The 20,891-nt window shown below is 41.5% G+C and overlaps 1 protein-coding gene across 3 annotated transcripts in view; it reads right to left on the bottom strand.

Annotated features, from left to right (window-relative positions):
* CUL2 (cullin 2) overlaps nucleotides 1–20,891 on the bottom strand; it is a 57,231-nt gene that overhangs the window by 2,717 nt on the left and 33,623 nt on the right. For all 3 annotated transcript variants that reach the window (XM_069958943.1, XM_069958941.1, XM_069958944.1), the window contains exons 13-20: nucleotides 20,484–20,612; nucleotides 18,437–18,523; nucleotides 15,292–15,444; nucleotides 12,662–12,739; nucleotides 12,164–12,230; nucleotides 10,277–10,479; nucleotides 8,771–8,872; nucleotides 3,739–3,855 (exon numbers count right to left, since the gene is read on the bottom strand). In XM_069958943.1, the coding sequence (XP_069815044.1) occupies nucleotides 3,739–3,855; nucleotides 8,771–8,872; nucleotides 10,277–10,479; nucleotides 12,164–12,230; nucleotides 12,662–12,739; nucleotides 15,292–15,444; nucleotides 18,437–18,523; nucleotides 20,484–20,612 (936 nt within the window). The remainder of the gene's footprint in view (nucleotides 1–3,738; nucleotides 3,856–8,770; nucleotides 8,873–10,276; nucleotides 10,480–12,163; nucleotides 12,231–12,661; nucleotides 12,740–15,291; nucleotides 15,445–18,436; nucleotides 18,524–20,483; nucleotides 20,613–20,891) is intronic.

The following is a 20,891-nucleotide window of genomic DNA, read 5'->3' as shown; positions in this document are numbered from 1 at the left end:
AGGGTGGCCTGAGCCTTGTCTATGGATGTGTTAGGTGAGGGCTATGGAGACGCAGTTAGTGAATATTTGATGAGAGCGTTGCTTTGTTCATGGTGTATTAGAGTGATGGGTTATGTAATGTACTCGGAATGACAGCTTCTCCACAACATACATGCGATCATAGATTAGTGAAGAACACATGTCACAGGGTAGAATCTCATCCAAGTGTAAATGTCCTTCATTTTTTTTTCTATTTGAGAACATAAAAGGGTCTATTTCCATTAATAAATAATGTAAGCCCTATAGGAGGATATTCCTTTTTTTGCGTTACAACTTAGCAAATTAAAGTGGAGTGTCCCTCCAATATATAATAGGTCAGCAACATATACATGATCCCGTGATCATTATTTGTGCAGCCCATTCGCATGATTGACTGAGCCTTGTAAAGGCTCTGCAAACGAGCGACGATCAGCAATTATTTACGGCCCTTAAGCCCATATTACATGGGGCAACAGAGAGGAGTAAATGAGCGATGTGAGCGCTTGTTTGTTCCTCGTTTCCCGCTCGCTGCCACCGCTATTACACGTGTCAGTAGCGGCCAGGTGAGAGCAGAGGGGGAGCTGCCTCGTTAATCGGTAGATCGTCTAGGCTGCCCATAGCAGATAGTTATGGAGCGACGGCGGCATTTCGTTGCTATATTAGTTGTTTGTATTTCAACATGTTGAAAGACAAACAACAGCACCATTGTTCATGTCGGCTGATCGTTGCCTTCTATTACACAAGACGATAATCGGCCGTAACGGACGATAAACGTTTCGTGTAATAGGGCCTTTAGGGTGTGCAGGTAAACACCTTATCGATAAGGGGAATGGCAATATTCTGCTGTCAAATTACTCACAAACTTCCAGGAGGAATAACAGGGGAACATCAAAGAGAAGAGTAATTCCATGATGGACACAGGTAACTCTGCTAAACTAAACATGTCAGGATTTCTGACAGGTCCTCTCTAAGAAACTGACAGAAGTCGACAACTGAGAGTTATTCTAGAAGAAAATGCTTCACATGCAGAAAAACCTAAAAGCAAATGACCAAACAGTCGGGATCGCTGGGGAAGAACTGATAAGTTTTGCTTTTAATCCTTGATATGCATTTCATCTTGCTCAGCACATGCAAATCTCCTTTGTAGCTGCTTGCTAACACGCCTGCTATCTGTGATAAGGTATGGTAGAGAGCGCTGTGCAATGTGAATGGCGGGGAGGTAGGCGCCGATTATAGATGCAGGGGGGTAGCCATGCATTAAACCCTCGGAAGTGAATAACAGAAATCTACAGACACACGAGCAAGGACGGTGGAAACATTCAAGCGATGTAATTGTTGAAATGTGCAAATGGTAAAACATTCAAGTAAATAAGGCATTCAGGCATTCACTGCCCTTGGTGGCGAGGACGTCCTTCCGCATCCTGCTGCTCATAACAGAATGATTATTATCTCCTCTCTTGTGATCATAATGTAATCTTTATCCAGAAAATATAATTTTCATAAAGAGGAAAAGAATCAAAGGGTTCAGTCATGAGAAACATGGTAGAAGTATCAGGATTTCTTTGTTAAATTCATTTCAATAGAAGCTGAGCTGCAGTAAGCCAGCATGGCCACTACACAATGTCCGGAGCTGTCTGCTTCCTGCTTGGTTTACTGTGTATGGACATCTTGGAAAAACAACTTAAAAAGAGGTATGCCATTTTTTAAAATAAATGGATTTAGGGTGCTTTTAAAGGGTCACTGTCGTTTAATTTTTTTTTTTTTCTTTGCAAAAATCAATAGTACAGGCAATTTTAAGAAACTTTGTAATTGGGTTTATTAGCCGAAAAATGCATTTTTATCATGAAAAAGCAGTTTGAAGCTCTCCCCCCTGTCTTCATAGTTCTGTTATGGAGAGGGGAGGGGTTGAGGGAGATGAGGCACCAAAACAGGACAACAAAGAGTTAATTTACAGCTACATAACCAGGCTATCTCCTCTGAAGTCAGCACTGACCTCTCTGACTTCTGAAAACCGGCTTCAACACAGGTTCCGCTGTGTAATACTTTGTTCTCTGCTGCTGACTAATCTCCCTCCTCCCCCCTCCCCTCTCCATAGGTTACACAGGGCCTGACTGATGTAAAAGAGTCGAGATTTCCTGATAATGAGCAGTGAGTGAGAGAGTGAGGGGGGGGGGGGGAGAACCTGGGGAAAGTCTTTTTGAATGCAGATAATGGCATATTTCCCTAATAAACCCAATTACAAAGTACGACTCACCTGCCATTCCAATGGCGTCAGATTCCCACTTTGAGCAGACATTTTGATACATCAGACAGTCAATCACTGGCTGAGACAAGTCACTGCTGCAGACAGTGATTTGCGGAGTGGGCACCTTCTTTAGGGTTGACGCGGGGAGCAGTAGTTTTAAAGTGATTTACATAAATGTTTAAACTCACAGACTTTCAAATAAAGAGAAGTTGTTTGAAACAAAATATATTTCTAGACTGGCCCAGTTCCTCATTTGTTTACGGCAATGGCTAATCTGAAGCTAGAAGTGTCACAGGACAGAACTATAACTAGTTCTACCTAAAAAAGGAAATTGGCATGAGATTCAATTCATTGTAATAGATTAGAGGCGACCACTCCGCTTTCATCACTTGTGTGCAGGCACAGACGTGGGTCTGTGGTATAATAAGAATGTCGTGTCATCTCATCTCAAGTGGAAAACAAGGTTATGTAAAGACGCAAACAGCTGCCAATGGGCAGTTTTATCTGCGATTTGTTATCTAGAATTAAATTTGGTATAACCGGATGATCCAGTTCAGGGACACGTCCTGCACCATCTTGTAATATAAAGCTCTAAATGATGTTCATGCAGGAGCAAATGACAAGACATGGACACAAATATTACATAGAGGTCAGTATAGTGTAGGGTTACTTTCTTTAAAGCGGTACTCCAGCAAAATCTTATTCTTTCAAATCAACTGGTTTTAGAAAGTTATATAGATTTGTAATTTACTTCTATTTAAAAATCTCAAGTCTTCCCATACTTATCTGCTGCTGTATGTCCTGCAGGAAGTGGTGTATTCTTTGCAGTCTGACACAGTGCTCTCTGTTGCCACCTCTGTCCGAGACAGTAACTGTCCACAGCAGTAGCAAATCCCCATAGAAAAACTCCCCTGGTCTGGACAGTTCCTGTACAGTGGTGGCAGCAGAGAGCACTGTGTCAGACTGAAAACACTATTTCCTGCAGGACATACAGCAGCTGATAAGTATGGGAAGACTAGAGATTTAAAAAAAGAAGTAAATTACAAATCTATATAACTTTCTGACAGCAGTCAAGTTGAAAGAAAAAGATTTTCACTGGAGTAACCCTTTATCGCTGGCTGCTGTGATCGCTCTACTCCATAGGATCAAATTTTGGGTCTCATAACCCGTTCACATGCATTGTAAATTTTATTTAAATTAAATTAAACATCACTTATTTGCCATGTATTCTGCACAGTAAACCTGAGGATCGGCCCCACTGATGTGACAAGCCATATCCGCAGCAATCAGAGGGTCGGCTTTGGATGGGTCTTAGGAATACATGTCGGTTTATTATCCAACGTATGAACTTATGAAATTGCACTTACTTGGATTTTAGGATGTCAGACATCGCTCCTACCGACCTGATCTAACCACTGGTGACAATGAATTCTAGGAAACACGGCTGCTGTCAGCATCACATCCATAGTGCTTACCTCTTGTATCAGTGCATTGTGCCGTAGTATTTTTCGGGCTTTCATGATACGCACTATAGCAGCTTGAAGATACATTTTTCTGTCTTCATCTACAGCACTTCGGGTCTGTTCCACTTCCTATGTACAGAAAAAAAAACGGTATAGTCATATAGTCAGCACATCCCCCTCTTGTCTACATTAGACCTAAAACAGTTCTGGAGATTATACATAGGCAAGTCTGTCCCTAAAGGTGATACTTACCTGCCATTAGTTTCCATCAGTGCTTGGCTGCTTTACACCAGGGCTATGATCTGTGACTACAGTATGGCTTGCAGGGAGTCAGATTAGAAAACTACCAGTGAGAAGCTCAATAATATAGAGAAGCACAGATGCCTTAGGGTGCTACTAGATGGCTGGAACCATGCTGTAAAGTAGGGAGATTGGTGATCGCTTACATAACCCATTACATGGCTCAGTAACAATCCCTAGATCAATCATGTGGCCCTTTGCTGCCATTACCAGTCAGCGCCACGTCCCCTATTACACGGGAAGATGTGCTACCACACCTGAATCTTACGAATCATCTGCTGTAATAAATAATCTTGTAAAAGTCATTCTGCTTCTAAAATCTTCCGATTCCCCACAGAAGTCTGGAATGAGACCAAGCTTGGTAGTGATGCAATAAATGGATGCACAGCCCAGTATCAAACTAAGTTTTATTGTGACGATGCGTTTTGAGATGCATAACAAACTCTTGATCAGGTCTGAAAGAAGAGGTTGGTGTCCTGAAACACATTGGCCCAATGTTTGTGCATCACGCGCAGTAAATTCTATGTGCGTTCCTGGAACTTACCCAGAACGGAGCTGAGGACCTGCAGGACCTTCATGCCACAGTCATTGGTCACATAACTGTGATGAGGGTGCACTACAGATACTGTAGGTAGGGACAATGTGCATTAATATTTTTCTGTGTCTGTATGTAGCAGAACTGCTAGAGTAAGGTGATGTAGCAGAGGTGTGTGTGTCTGTATACTGATACAGCACTGTGTGCACCTGTAGGTATGTTTATGTAGTAGAGCTAGGTGTGTATCGTACATGCTGGAGAGCTGTGTGTGTGTGTTTTGATATAGTAGAGCTGGGTGTGCATTGTGCATGCTGTAGATCTGTGTACGTCTGGGTATCAAGTACTGTCATGTAGAGTGTTAAAGTGGCCCTGTCATGAATTTTTTTTTTTTTTTTTTGCAGAAATCAATAGTCAAGGTGATTTTAAGAAACTTTGTAATTGGGTTTATTAGCCGAAAAATTAATTTTTATCATGAAAAAGCAGTTTGAAGCTCTCCCCCCTGTCTTCATTGTTCTCCTATGGAGAGAGCTAAATAAAACACCAAAACAGGACAACAAAGAGTTAATCTACAAATACATCACCCTCTATCTCCTCTGACAGTCAGCACTGACCTCTCTGAGCAGCTCTGATTACAGCTGTCACCCAGCTCTGTGCCTGTAATCCTCTGTTATCTGCTTTCTGCTGTCGGCTAACTCCCTCCTTCCTCTCCCTAGAACAGACTGGGTACGTCTGATGCAACAAGTCACAATTTCCAGATTTTTTGCAGTGGATGGAAAAGAGGAGGGAGGGGGGGGGGGGGGGGGGACCTGGGAAAAGGCTGTTTGAATGCAGATAATGGCATATTTGGCTAATAAACCCAATTACAAAGTTTCTTAAAATCGCCTGGACTATTGATTTCTGCAAAAAAAATAAATAAATAAAAAAAATACGACAGTGACTCTTTAAATAAACTCTGAAAATTTCAATAAAAATTTAATAAAGCATTAAATATTTTTTTTCCCTGTTTTCAGTTGTCTAAACCAGGGGTGCGTCCATCAGGTGCATCTTCTGAAGTGAAAAATATGGTTTCTATCTATCTATCTTCATTTGTTTAATTTTTAACTCCCTTTCATTCACAGATTAAAGCTAAATGCCAGATCCAAGTTTCAGTGCACATCCTATATACCTGAGCCGCAAACAATCCAACAAGATGAATCAAAGGTTAATAGGTAACCCAGGTCAACAGCCGGATGCCCACTACCCTCCCGCCATCCTGAAGCCAAAGCTTCTACTGGGTTAATCTGAATCCGCATAGACGCGTCCAACAATCTTCCCATTGCTGCGGTCTGCCATAACAGCCTTTGAAGTGTAGTCATATGAAAAGTTTCATGATTTGCCAAATGCGTGATCGCAATTTATCCATGAAAAATATCACAGGGTTATTTGGAAAGGAGTTTTATAAGAAACTAATGACAGGACTGGACTCCAAACCATTACGTCCAATTATATCCTACATTTACGCTCAGGTGGTAGATGCCCTAGATTCAGGAATCAATGAATTGTAAATGTCAAGATAGGATAAAAATATAACTAGTAAGAAAAACAACAGGAGGAAATATTAACCTGTCAATCTGCAAGATGAACCAAGATTAAAATAGGTCAGATCAAAATGATATGGAACTGAACATAGACTCACAGCAGCCATATGGGTCTAAGTTCCCCTGTTGTATGTAGGGAGTGCACTGCGCTACCTGATGCCTCTCACTCTGTTACGATGACACGCTCCTGTCTATGGTCAGCAGGCATCCAGTCTGACTTCACAGGCTTAAAGTGATTTTCCAGTGCAATGTTTCTTTGCCAAAGTATATATCTTATGTAACTGCGGGAAGCTGCCGAATGTTATGGAAATGTCAGGGCATTGTCAGTACTACCATAGATGATGCTAGCAGGAAGACTGCAAGGAAGTAACCTATTAGCCGACAATCCGTAAGAGAATAGATTAGAGATGAGCGCAACATGCTTGAGACCGATTGTTCAGCATTTGACTACCATCTTATGTCAGGAGTAGAAAAAGACTGAACCTCCACCATGATTTATTGCAGAGGAAACTGTGTGTACAGGGCCGACAATCCAGGTCATTGCTGGGTGCAGTCAGATCACAGTAGGTGCTGGCACTCCTATTCCATTACAACATATCTTCCCAATTAAAGCACATTAAAAACACATACTGGAATGCTAACACGTTTCACATTTAAAAGTCAGTTCCAGGATTGTTTTTTAAAGGGGTACTCCAGAGATTTTTTTTTTTATTTCTTTACTAATACCGTTTCTTTAAGGGTGAAATACCATAAATAGATCCACAGAGTAGGCGCCGGAATTAGAACTAGATTAAAAATTTTACCTGTACAAGCAGCGCAACAGCGGAAGAAGGTCCCTTCATACTATACAGACCAGGAGAATTTCTAAATGACAAGTGGGATCCCAGGCTGCAGTGAGTCAGACCTCTAGCTAATGGGAGAGGAATGTAGTGTACCCTGCTGTTAACCCTTCCAGTGTTGTAGTGTATAATTACTTTGCATCACTTGTAGAATGGAGAAGAAATCAGGTGATGCCTTTTAGAGGCTAATGGCCCTATTCCACGGGCCGTTTTAGAGGAGCAAACGAGCGCTATTAGCGCTCATTTGCTCCTCGTTCGCCGCTCGCTGCCGCCGCTATTCAACGCGGCTGCAGCGAGCGGGTGAGTGCGGGAGGGGCGGCGGGGAGCTGCGGGGGGGCTGCTCGGAGGATCGCTGATCGTCCGGGCAGCCCATAGGATATAGCAGCATCTGCTGCCGCTGCTCCTATTCAGCGGAGCGACGGCAGCAGATCGCTGCTATATCAGTCGCTTGTTTTTCAACATGTTGAAAAACAAGCGACTGCAACGATCAGCCGACATGAACGATGTCGGCTGATCGTTGCACTCTATTCCACGGAACGATTATCGTCCGTAGCGGTCGATATCGTCCGAAAATGAACGATAATCGTTCCGTGGAATAGGGCCTTAACCGAGTATATTTGATTGTAAGATTTCAGGAGTCTAGCTCCCTTCATCAGACATGATGTTATACAAAACTGAAAAAAAAATCACAGACTTCTATACACACTAGACAGAGCTCATCGAAGGATTTTAGAAACTTTAAAAATAACAAAATGCGATATACAAAGGGTGTCTGCATCACTTGCACACTGCAGCACAGAAAGGGTTAAAAAGCAGAGGACATACTTTTATCATCTCCTGCACTGTGCGGAGGTCAGCGGTGCTGTATGTCCTGCAGGAAATGTTGTTTTATTTTCAGTCTGACACAGTGCTCTCTGCTGACACCTCTGGCCGAGACAGGAACTGTACAGAGCAGGAGAGGTTTTCTATGGGGATTCATAGAAAACCGAGACAAAGTTCCTGTCTCGGCCAGAGATGTCAGCAGAGAGCACTGTGTCAGACTGAAAAAAAAAAAACTTCCTGCAGGACATACATCAGCTGATGAGTATGGGAAGACTTGAGAATTTTTAATAGAAGTAAATTACAAATCTATATAACTTTCTGACACCAATTGATTTGAAAGAAAAATATTTTCGCTGGACAACCCCTTTTACATCAAGGGGGAGGGCGCTACATTTCTTTCTCCTCAGTGGGTAACCGACTGGACACTGTGCTGGACACTGAACCATAACTTACTATACTATGAAGACTCAGGACATTGTAGGATGCTGCTGGGGGCAGGGCTTAGGCACAGTGAAGCTCTGGCACCTGAAGAAGTGTGGCGGGTTTCAAAGTCACGATTTCTGGGAAGGGGGGGGGGGAATCACCCAGCCCTACTTTGTAATATAACTTTATTTAAAAAAATGTATAGTTTATTTACATATATCCATCCGTTGATCGGCAGCAGTAAGGGGAGACATGGCCCATCTTCTGCCACCAATGTTTGTGCCAGGAACCACAGGGCTATTTAGGCCCAATGACGTTATATATAATTGGCAGTCTGCACCTATTTGACAGATCTGTGTTTTTTAAAAAGTGAGATTTTATTGTGCAGGAGAATATGTTCTTCTGACCATTAATTTTTTAAAAAAAAAACTCTTAGGATGTGAGGCCCATAGAAACAGTAGACACCTTCTATGTTCTTGACATAACCCGTGCATGCTGTGAAATCAGCCATATTAACCCATAGTCAGCAGGTTAACTATGAACCTTACCTGTGGCGTGTCCTTCTGCATCGGTGTAGTAATTTTAAATTTCGTCCTTTTACTGCTGAAATTCATATTTAATGAAAATATTGATTCACCGTCTACATCTTCCTGCGGTGGAATAAAACAAAGTCACGTGAGAGTCATGGCTTTACCCATTACATTGCAGACTACATTACACAGAATAACAAGTGAGAGATGAGTAAAGCTTGCCATACCCATAAGATAGCTGTCACCCATTGTATCCCCAGTACACATGAACACTCAGCTCAGCTGACCATTTGTGTGTTCTGAATGAAGAGAGGAGGGGTAAGTCCCCACCATGCCTAGCCCTTGGCTAAACTCAATGTGCATGTGCTTGGAGGGGGTGTGGAGGACTATTCACTAAATAAGTGTTCACACTATAGTAATCTAAACCAGGGATTGAGAACTTTCAGCCCTCCAGCTGTTGCGAAACTACAATACCCATCATGCCTGGACAGCCAAAGCTTCGCTTTGGCTGTCTAGGCATGATGGTAATTGTAGTCAAGGCCATAAAAGAAGCTGTGGCCATGCATAAAAACTGGCAACACATATGTCAGTACCAAGACGGAAACTAAACACTAGGTGGCTAGTTTGAAGGGCAGCTTGATGCATGTGACCTTCCCCTTTAATTTTCAAATTTAAAGTGACTCTGTACCCACAATCTGTCCCCCCCAAACCACTTGTACCTTCGGATAGCTGCTTTTAATCCAAGATCTGTCCTGGGGTCCGTTTGGCAGGTGATGCAGTTATTGTTTTAAAAACTACTTTTAGGGTACAAACCCACTTGACGTATTTGCTGCGTGAATCAGTCTTAAAAATAAGCAGGCAAAACGCAGGTTGGCTTTATACAATTGTTCTGCGTTAAAATACGCAATTGCGTATTTTTGAAGCGTGAAGCTTGTTGTTAGCAAAGCATCAGTTGTTAACAACCTGTGTGAAAAACGCATGTAGCTTCACGCTTCAAAAATACGCAATTGCGTATTTTAACGCAGAACAATTGTATAAAGCCAACCTGCGTTTTGCCTGCTTATTTTTAAGACTGATTCACGCAGCAAATACGTCAAGTGGGTTTGTACCCTTAATCCTGCAGCGCTGTGTCTAACGGCAGGGGCTTACATTTGTATATGCATTAGGCTGGAACACCCTCTCTGACCTTCCTCCCCACTCTCCTCATGATTAGGAATGCTCCAGGCAGATTGCTTCCTATTCCCCACCTGTGTGCATAATGAACATGGGCTGGATCGTTAATACACCTGTGCAAAAGCTCAAACAGCAGTAAATATTCCTGGTCATTAGTAATTCTGAGGAGGGCGGGGAGGAGGAAAGGAGAGGTTGCGCCAACCTAATGTATATACAAATGTAAGCCCCGGCCGTTAGACACAGCGCTGTAGGATTAAAAGTTGTTTTTAGGACAATAACTGCATCACCTGCTGAACGGACCCCAGGACAGATTGTGGGTACAGAGTCGCTTTAATCCACAATATCGTGCACCTTGTCAGAGTCGTGGTTGATCATTTTGACATCGAGGAGAGATTTGATGGTCTTGGTCAGCTCTTTCTCATTCATCTGAGTGCTGTCTTGCAGTTCCTTATAGGTGACTGATTCACTGTTGTTGAAGGCAAGCAGGACGGCCATTTGGTAAGTGGTCACCATAGCTACGTAGGGTTTCGATAAGTAGTTCATTTTTACTTCACCTGTGCAAAACCACAATGAAATTGTTATTGAAGTTGAATATTTGCTCGATAACCCATACAAATGCACCACGCTGGCGTTAAAGTGAATGTACCACTTCGGCCCCTCAAAATTTTTCATTATACCACCTGGTTGGGGCAGGGTTCATTTTTGAAAACGCTGCCCAGTTCCCAGCTTAATGCAGTGGATGCAAAAGGATGCAACGCTGGTTGACCTCAGAAAGATCAACCAAAACCACCACAGACACCATCAGAGTCTTGACGTCAGTGTATTCTAGGACGTTGCCCCCTGGGAAATCAAATATGCAAAAGAACACTCCACAGACACCATCAGTCTGAACGTATGAAAACTAGCCACACCTTCCTCCAGGAAGGAACAACCAGCGTCCCTTTGCATGCACTTACTAGCATTGCTTCCACTAGTCAGAATACTACTCCACACCGATGAGGGGCAAATACCCCGAAACAACTATATGTGGATGGATACCTTGCTTGGGTGGTTTCCTTGATTGGAGACATTCCTTTTCTTGGTTGTCCCTTCCTGGAGGAAGGTCTGGCTAGTTCACTACGTTGAGACTCTGATGGTGTCTCTGGAGTGTTCTTTTGCATACTTAATGCAGTGGAGGCAGGGCTGACACCGCCAGTGTACCGATATTCCCTCCCCTCAGTGACGCAGCCAAACTTCATTATGATAGAAGTGCGTGGGGGATGGGACAGCGGGACACTGGGCAAGCTGGGCCTGTCTCCACTGCATAAAGCGGGCAGAAGTGCACATAAAGAAACCAAAGCAGATTGCGAGAAATGGGCGGTGTTTTTAAAAAAAATGGACAGGGCCGCCATGATGTACGTGCCAGCACCAACCATGTAGTTAAAAAAAAAAAAAAAAAAAAAGAAATAAGTAAAAGTGGTACATTCTCTTTAATACACCAGACCAGGACACATCTTTGGTGCAGAGTTTTCCAGTAGGTAAAATACTCATCAGTAGAGATGAGCGAACCTCAAGCATGCTTGGATTTGTTAGAGTGTTCCGCATTTGATTACCGGTGGCTGCAGAAGTTGGATGCAGCCCTAGGAAGTCCTGAAAAATATAGATACAAACTGTTGCTGTATCCATGTTTTCCAGGCAGCCTTAGGGCTGCATCCAACTTCTGCAGCCACCGGTAATCAAATGCGGAGCACTCTAACAAATCCAAGCATGCTTGAGGTTCGCTCATCTCTACTCATCAGTAATGCACCAAAATTGTGCATTGTAATTAGAGAAGTATTCTGAGATTATATATTGATTGACAGAGAAGACGTTCTAGTAATTTCAGCATTGACAAAGCAGAGGTTTGGGCTGGGAGGAGGTTGCAGCAGGTTTTGCTTTGTGACACCATGACAACTATAGTATGTTAAAGCTTTAAAATGGTTTAAAAGTTGGTTAATGGGAGTTTTCTGGGACAGAACCATGATGGTTTCCCCAATGGTTGTAAAACTATATACGGTATGAATCTCTCTCTTATTTACTGACAGCCAACAGCTCGCTGACAGGACATGGTGGGAGCTGTAGTTTTGCAACTGCTGAAGAAGCACAGGTTGTGGAACACTGGTCTATGCCAACAATAAGCCATCAGCGTGTGAGCTATGGGGATCCAACCCATTGGAAAGCCTCGTAGTATTCTACATTATATCATAAGCCATATCTTACCTGTACACAAATAGTGCAACCATGTCAGCTTTCTGCCACTGAAATGCTGGTTATAAAACAACTCAAACTGAAAAAGAGCAGAATAAAAGCATAAATATATACTGCATGACACAAAGCAATCACCTAAGGCTGGGTTCACACTATGTTTTTGCAATCCAATTTTTGCAAAAACAAAATCTGCATTTTTGACCTGGTTCTTAGTTTTTGGATAAAAAAAAAAATACTGTCCAAACTAAACTACTATGTGTGAACCCAGCCTTAGGCATTCTACACACAATCTGTAGACTGTCCGCAACTGAGGACAGCCGTATAGACCTATTAATTTGAATGGTCCTTTTCACACATTCCGCATCTGTTGCGGGGCTGTGATTTGTGCTGCAAAAAGAAAAAAAAAAATGGGCATGCCCTAGCAATTGCTTACTATTCTCTACTTCGCTATGTGGACCGCTACAGACAGCCTACAGAACGTGTGAATATAGTCTTAGAATCGGCACTTACCATCTGAACACTCTTTTCCAGTTCCTGAGGGATGGCAAATGTGGAGGATGGAGCCTGAGTCAACGGCCAAGCACCAGCCTATAACATACAGAGGCAGGAGTGAAACTATTTTAAAGGAAACAGTGACACAGAACCGTCACTACACTAGTATTATACCGCTAAGTACTAGTCAATGACTACATGTATGTGAAGGTGTATAATCCCCTAATTATAAAGTGATGGAAAACTACTAGTATAAGGCATCACTAGATGATAAGGTGATCCCCATCCATCCTTAGAATGTAGCGGCCACAACACTGATTCTGCCCCTCCTGCAGTGCTTCCACCACCTGGTAGTCCAATGAACTGCAGTTGGCTTCATTGACTTGAACAAAACTGTTCTGCAGGTCCCCTACAAAACAGGTGGTGTTCACATATTATAAAAAAAAAAAAAAAAAAAAAAAAAAAATTGCACTGGACAACCCCTTTAATAGGATTCGTAGATGGAAGTCACTGGGCATGGTACCAACCCTCCAGCCTGTGCCTTTATCTCTATATGCCCAATTTGGAGAACAGGCAGAAGGGTAGAATTGCATGTACTCTATATTTATACTTTTATATGCAAATAACCACCATTAGGTTGGTGATACGAGCAAGCTTCATACATTCTGTGTTACTCAGTACAATGACATCAATAGGCTTGGAAAAAGGCTGTGACTGTATGTAAAATGATTAACCATTGGTCTGCAAAAAAATCCCCCTACACATGCCCTTGATAATGGTATGCAGAACATAATTGCCGCAATAGGAATGTTTTCTAGTCCTAAAAAACACCATTAAGAATGAAGAACGAGCCATGTTCCATCATATCAATAATTTACCAGTGAGTCACTTCTCTCCCAGTGTTCTAGTTACAGTATGAGGGCAGTGACGTAACCAGTTCCTCTATGCAGTCCTGCTCGTCTCTATACTGGAGGTTGTTATTCAGCAGGGACAGGACGTCAATGTGACATTTATATAGAAGTGGGAGGCCATGCACAGGCATGGGGTAGAGATCAATCTATCCACTGTGTGCCTGTATGTGTCCAAAGAAATGTTTTAGCTGATAACATAGCTTCTCCATGGTTCCAAGCTTTCTGGACTTCATGAATTTGAAAAAAATTTTTTTCACTTTTAGGCTAAGTTCACACAACGTAAATTTTCAATGAATAACAGTCGTTGCAACACTTTCCGCTATTTATTGAAAATGAAAATAACATTGTGTCCTATGGAATCCCGGCCGGAGTGTATACACTCCAGCCGGGATTCCATGTGGCCTCATAGAAATCTGACAGTTTGGACAATGTAAAGTGCGTCTCCAGCTGCACTTTACATGGTCAGCTATGGTGATCAAAAGAAGTGACGTTTATCCAGCTGGTACTGCATGGCGTGAACTTCTCTGACCGTGGCCGTTCTGTGACACCTGTCATACCTTGTGTGAACCTGGCCTCAAACTGAATTTAGCCATTAAAGAACCAATGAAGAAGAACCCTGATACGTGTCTGGATTGTCAACACTAAAGACACTGTAACAAGCCTTTAGCCATGAGATTAGTTTGCCTTTTTTTTTAATGCACTAGCGCTGTGTAGCCCTAAGGGTTACAAATGCAATGTGTGAACAGAGCCCTAGGCACGCATGGAACCTAATAATAGACCTAATATGTACAAAACAATCAGATGCTTGGAAAAGAGGAAAGGTTTCCGCCAGCTCTGATAAGGATAAAGGCCATTCTCTAGCGGACTATGCTGGCTATGACAGGTGAGCATTGTTTAGATGTCAACAATACCAGTGTAGGTGCATGTCACCATAGCTGTAAAACTGGTGCTACAGTCTATACGCTAATAATCCAGTGATCTAATAGATCGACAAGATATTGGGTAATATAAATTTAAAAGTCAATTTAAATGGGCACTGTCATTTTAGTAAAACTTTTCACATGTCAAATATTATGATCAGTCTTATTGACAAGAACACCAGGGATCAGGAGAACGAGTGGGTAGATATGTGCGGTATCGTGCTTCGGTTTGGCTCATTGATGGGGAACATTTGGCCCTCTAGCTGTTGCAAAACTACAATTCCCATCATGCCTGGACAGCCAAAGCTTTGCTTTGGCTGTCCAGGCATGATGGGAATTGTAGTTTTGCAACAGCTGGAGGGCCAAAAGGTTTCCTATCCCTGGTTTAGTTGAATGGGAATAATTTAGCTGAAGTAAATTATTCTATAAGGGTATGTTCACACTGAGTAAAATAGGCAGAATTCTCTGCCACGGAATTCTGCCTGCCTCAGTGTGTCATAGCCCATCTATGGGAGTCTATGGTGTCATGTCACTTCTTCGAGCGGAGAGTGGCGGCAGGGGAGGAGCGCGCACTCATAGAGATGCTATGACACACTAAAGCAGGCGGAATTCCGTGGCAGAGAGTTCCGCCGCGGAATTCCGCCTATTTTACTTAGTGTGAAAATATCCTAAAGTGATGACTGACGAACCCAACAATGCTATACATACAGTCCGCTAATCCTCCAAATAACCATCTAAATGTTGTTAGCCTCACTTTGACCTTTTTAGCAAGAAAACCACGGCCAGACAGACATAAGACAATGGAAGGATGACTCACCTGTAATACATAGATCTGAAAGCTGATCCCCAGATCTACTACTGTGTCTTGGTTTCGGATAAAGTTGTTGAACTTGTTATTGAGATCGGTGCTGACGCTCATGTCTGTGTACATTCGATGCAGCTTGCTGGTGAATTCATACCCACATGCTTGCTGTAACATAGGGGACAAGGTTGGTTATATTAAGAACAGACCTAAGAAGAATAGGTTTTCATGGTATTAAACCTAATCAACTAATATGGCATGGTAATATGGCATGACTGGACGACTATGTGTGAGTTTGCATCCACATCAGTGAGCCATTGGTCTCTGCTCATTTAATGCAAGTCCTTTAAAGGGGAATTATGGGGGACAAAGTATGTGTGTATAAATAAATAAATAAATAAATAAATAAATATATATATATATATATATATAAAAAAAAATATATATATATATATATATATATATATATATATATATATACACACACACACACACACACATCACTGCAATATTTTTGTGTACGTGTGGGTGTTCTGATCTGCTTTTCATAGAGGTGGACCTGTGCGCAACTCTTAATGGGGGAAAAAAAATTCTTTTAAATCAACTGGTGTCAGAAAGTTATATACAATTTGGAATTTACTTCTATTTAAAAAAAAAATCTCACGTTTTCCAGTACTTATGAGCTGCTTCCTGCAGGAAGTGGTGTATACTTTCCAGTCTGACACAGTGCTCTCTGCTGACATCTCTGTCCATGTCAGGAACTGTCCAGAGCAGGAAAAGTTTTCTATGGTGATCTGCTATTGCTCTGGACAGTTCCTGACATGGACAGAGGTGGCAGCAGAGAGCACTGTGTCAGACTGGAAAGAACACACCACTTTCTGCAGGGCATACAGCAGTAGAAGTTATTACAAATCTATATAACTATATGACACCAGCTCATTTGAAAGAAAAATTTTGTTTACCGGAGTTCTTCTTTAGGAAACTATCAAGGAATTTCATATGGCAAAAGGTAACTTCTGAATGGAATCATTTAGGCCTATTTTTACTCTGTGGTCCGTATAAATTCATCCGTATCTGCATACGTTTCCATATTCGTTTTCTTAAAATATGAACAGTACTAGTTTGCATAGATTTGATCCGTGTTTTTTGCGGACGTCACGGATGTGACATGCGTAAAAAATTCGGATCCTATAGACTTCTATTGGTAATCCATACATCAATCACAATCCACACTAGGACATGTCCTTTTTTTAAGAAATGGATTACGGATCAAAATTAAAACGGACTGTATGAATATCCCAATATAACTCAATGTGCTCTAGGTTGAACCATCATTACAGATCCGCAATTACGGATAACTTTACTGAACGTGTGAATAAGGCCTGAGTATTATGAAAGGACACACTTAAAACCTGTGTGTTAAGGTTGGTTTGTAAGATGCTTGGTCTGCAATATCACATCCTGAACACCCCCAGCTATTCCTCCCAACCCCGCAACAGATATTGCTTGGCTGAACATGTGTTTTCAATGAGGAAAAGCACTGGCAGAAGGACTGGCATGTTAAAATCCAACATATCCAACACTATCGCTATCAGAGGAAAAGTCTTCCATACACATTAAACGATTGGTGGATACAGTCAGACTTAAATGGGCACTGCCACAAAAAAAAAATATATATTTTTTTTTTTGTTTTTTTTTTCCAGTCGTGGTCTGAGTGTTCAGGAAGAAGGCTGCGCTCAGCCTATTCTCTCCCGATTCATTGTCACATGACTGAGATGGCCACGTAATTTAAATCTATGGGGCAGTCTGTCACACAGACACAGAGAGGAGTGCAGTCGCTTACTGTCCTGATCATTTTCGCTCTGATCCTGACCAATAAAAATGTCTGACAGGTTTTTTATTAATGATGTCTTAAGTTCTGTGAGCTATGCATTTAGAGACTTGGGTGTGATAACCATCGGCACATAACTTATTGGTGGGTTTCGGCTGACATTCCTCTAATGTGTTTGGCCACTTTGAGAGTCCTTTCCTAAGTACGCAGTTATGGCCATTTACAAGAAGGCAAACACCACCTGCCTGAAGAGCAAACATGGAGTCCCTCTTACTTCTCTGAAGTGTACTGTGTCATCACTAAGTCACAGCTTTTTACGTTCCTTCTTTGTACTTGTGTTATGGTTAGTTACTTTGTGTGTTTTAGCCAAAGCAAACGTTCTACTCCGTCCCTCCTTAACACCTTTTTCATTCCTTTCAAATTGGCCCAAAACTCTTTATAAAAGGTTTATACTGTTCAAACCTGTTTTCCTGATACACAGCTCCAAATCTTCTGCACACACCTAGAGTCAAATAATGGGGAGGTGGGAGGGGGACAATGGGGACAGGGATTCTGTTCAAACAGAACCTTATTTATTTCTAGGTCTAAGCAGGGAACTTGGAGCTTAATGCCAAGGAAACAGCGCACCAACCAAGATATACTTACTAGAAGGTATCGGCATCAATCTGGAGTTAATAAAAATTAGGTATTTACTTTAAAGTGTATCTATAATATTAAGCTCCCGAGCATTCTTCAAATTGGGCCGTTTGGTTGCCAAAGCTACTGTATTAAGTTATACAAATTTGTAATTTACTTCTATTTAAAAATCTCAAGTCTTCCAGTACTTATCAGTTGCTGTATGTCCTGCAGGAAGTGGTGTACACTGTGCTCTCTGCTGCCACCTCTGTATATATCAAGAACTGTCCAGAGCAGCAGCAAATCCCCATAGAAAACCTCTCTTGCTTTGGACAGTTCCTGATATGGACAGATATGGCCGCAGAGAGCAGACTGGGAAGAGTGCACCACTTCCTGTAGGACATACAGCAGCTGAGAAGTACCGGAAGACTTGAGATTTTTAAATAGAAGTAATTTACAAATCAGTATAACTTTCTGGTTCCAGTTCATTTAAAAAATATATTTTTTGCTGCAGATTTAGGCCTGTGCATGAATATAAAAAACAAGCAGGTTTTCAAGTTCGGGAAACATTCAGATATGTGTCCAAGAGTAATTGATACAAACGGTGTAAAAAAAAAAAATTATATATATATTTGCATGCTTCGTAGTATTCAATGTGCAGCTCAAACATAAGCCTCTTCTGTACTGTAGTTTCATTCAAACATCTAACATTACCTTTAATTTATTGATCATGGTTTCCTCAGAGTCCATTGACATTGATAGGCCGTGAATTAGTCGTTTTGCCAACATTCTAGCATAGAACTAAAAAAATAAAAAAAATACCAGACATAAAAGATTATGACAGGCACAGGAAGGACGTCATTATCGGGCTTACAGAGGAGATAAAACAGCTTAGTAACTAGATGGCAATGTTGGGATCCTGGCCTCCCTCCTTACACTGTCCATGGGCGGCCTGCCTAGAATTCCAGAGAAATTGCTCACTGCGCATACAAGACAGAAGAGGAATCCTATGGACACAACCCCCAGTGACATGCATTCTTGTAAGGTGTAGTCTTTTCCACAAAGATATCACTATTCTATTGCTAGATCCTATGTTGGAACAGATGATTAAAAAATACACACATGCATATGCCTGGCATGAATCCAATATACAGCATCATGGCTTCTTTAATTTTAAAAGGTGACGCTGCACGCAGCTCTGCACCCGGTACAAGTGTAACCCTGCATACAAATAACCATTGTCAGTAGCATGTATATAAGTGTGTATTATGCACCGATACTCTTGCTGAGAAATGTGCACATTGGTTTCATACTGAATAAGTGCAACAGTTCACATTGTGTATTTGCCGTGCACATTGCTTTGCCTATGATTTTTAGTAGGCTGGAATGAATGATGTGTAGATGGCGGAGATCCAGGACTCCGATTAGTCCTATAAATAAGATAGGTGCAGGTCTCGGAGGTGGGACCTAAAGTTACCTGGAAAACAGCATCCAAACAGAGAATGAAGTGAGAGATGACCAAAGTCGTCCATGGCTCTTCTAATTCACTTCTATAGAATTACAGAGCGGAGCACATGGGCAGCCACTTCTCCCTTCATTCTCTATCAGGATGCAATAAGAAAGTGGACTTTAAAGGGAATGTGATATCAGAAAATAAATTATTGTTTAAATAATGGTTCATAGTAGAAATTAAATGCTGCGGCACTCACAGGCTAAATGCATAACAATGTTTATTCCATCACATGGTTGAGGATTAGGGATGACCCGAACCCTCGGTAATGATTCCCGCTGTCTGCCTGCTCCGTGCAGCGGGCGGATCCAGCGGGAGGACCGCTTGGAAAACTGGGATACAGCCATAGCCATAGGCTGTATCCCAGTTTTCAGGCGTTCCTCCCGCTGTATCCGCCCGCTCCACGGAGCAGGCAGACAGCGGGAATCTGCTGTCGAGCGTTCGGGTTCATACGAACCATAACCTCGGCAGGTTCGGACCATCCCTATTGAGGATACAAACAGGAAGGCTCCAAGCGCTTCTACTAGGCCATTGTTTAAATAATGTTTTTATGTTAAACATTTTTTTTAAAAAAATTTTGGTGACATTTTTTCTTTTTTTAAATCAATACTATAAAATAAAATAAAATAATATAGAAATCTTGCAGTTTTCATTCTCACCACTGGGGCTAAAACTAAAGGGGTTGTCCAGCAAAAACCAGGAACTGTCCAAAGCAGGAGAGGTTTTCTATGGGGATTCATAAAAAACCGAGACAGAGTTCCTGTCTCGGCCAGAGATGTCAGCAGGGAGCACTGTGTCAGACTGAAAATAAAACACCACTTCCTGCAGGACATATAGTAGCAGAAAGACTTGAGATTTTTTAATAGAAGTAAATTACAAATCTATATAACTTTCTGACACCAGTTGATCTGAAAGAAAAAGATTTTCGCTGGACAGCCCCTTTAATGAACAAGTTTTACTATCTGACTCTAATCAATTTAGGTGACACATTCCCTTTAATATGTTTATCTCTTTATTCTAATTTCTCCTTAGGATCTAATAATAATAATAATAATAATAATAATAATAATAATAATAATAATAATGTTAAAAAAATATATAATTTAAACTTTTAAAAAAAGGTTAAAATTATATCTGAAATATATTTATTTCATCCCTCCCACACACCAACAGGGAACATTACAAAATTTGGAAACTCCACAAGGATGGCTAAATGAATTACGCAGACCATATTCCTGATATAAAACATACCTTCTGGAAAACGTCTTTATCATCTATGTACTTGAAAACGGTAATAAAACTTGTTAGCTTGTCTTCCACCTCATTCTCGGTCATTCCCTTGGCTGATTTTTTCAGCATGTTATCACAGTATTTGGCCAGCTGTAAGGGGGATGACACAAGACATTACACAATTCTTACAGTATAAATTACAGCTGCTTTCACTATTGGGAAAACGTTTTTTTGCCCTTCTCAGTAGAACACACGCTTTCATTGTGCCACAATTGGGGGCACATTTATATATTACATATACAGTATATTACGTATTTGCTGACAATGCAGCTCTATTACCTCAATTGCCTTCCCCCATCCCTACCCTTCATACCCAGTGGGGGAGATAGAGAAACTGTGCCACAATGAAAAAAATAATATAAAATAAAA

The sequence above is a fragment of the Dendropsophus ebraccatus genome, chromosome 2, assembly GCF_027789765.1.
Source record: "Dendropsophus ebraccatus isolate aDenEbr1 chromosome 2, aDenEbr1.pat, whole genome shotgun sequence".
NCBI classification, from domain to species: domain Eukaryota; kingdom Metazoa; phylum Chordata; class Amphibia; order Anura; family Hylidae; genus Dendropsophus; species Dendropsophus ebraccatus.
Note: the sequence above shows the minus strand (reverse complement) of the source record. Positions and strands in the feature narration are given on the sequence as shown.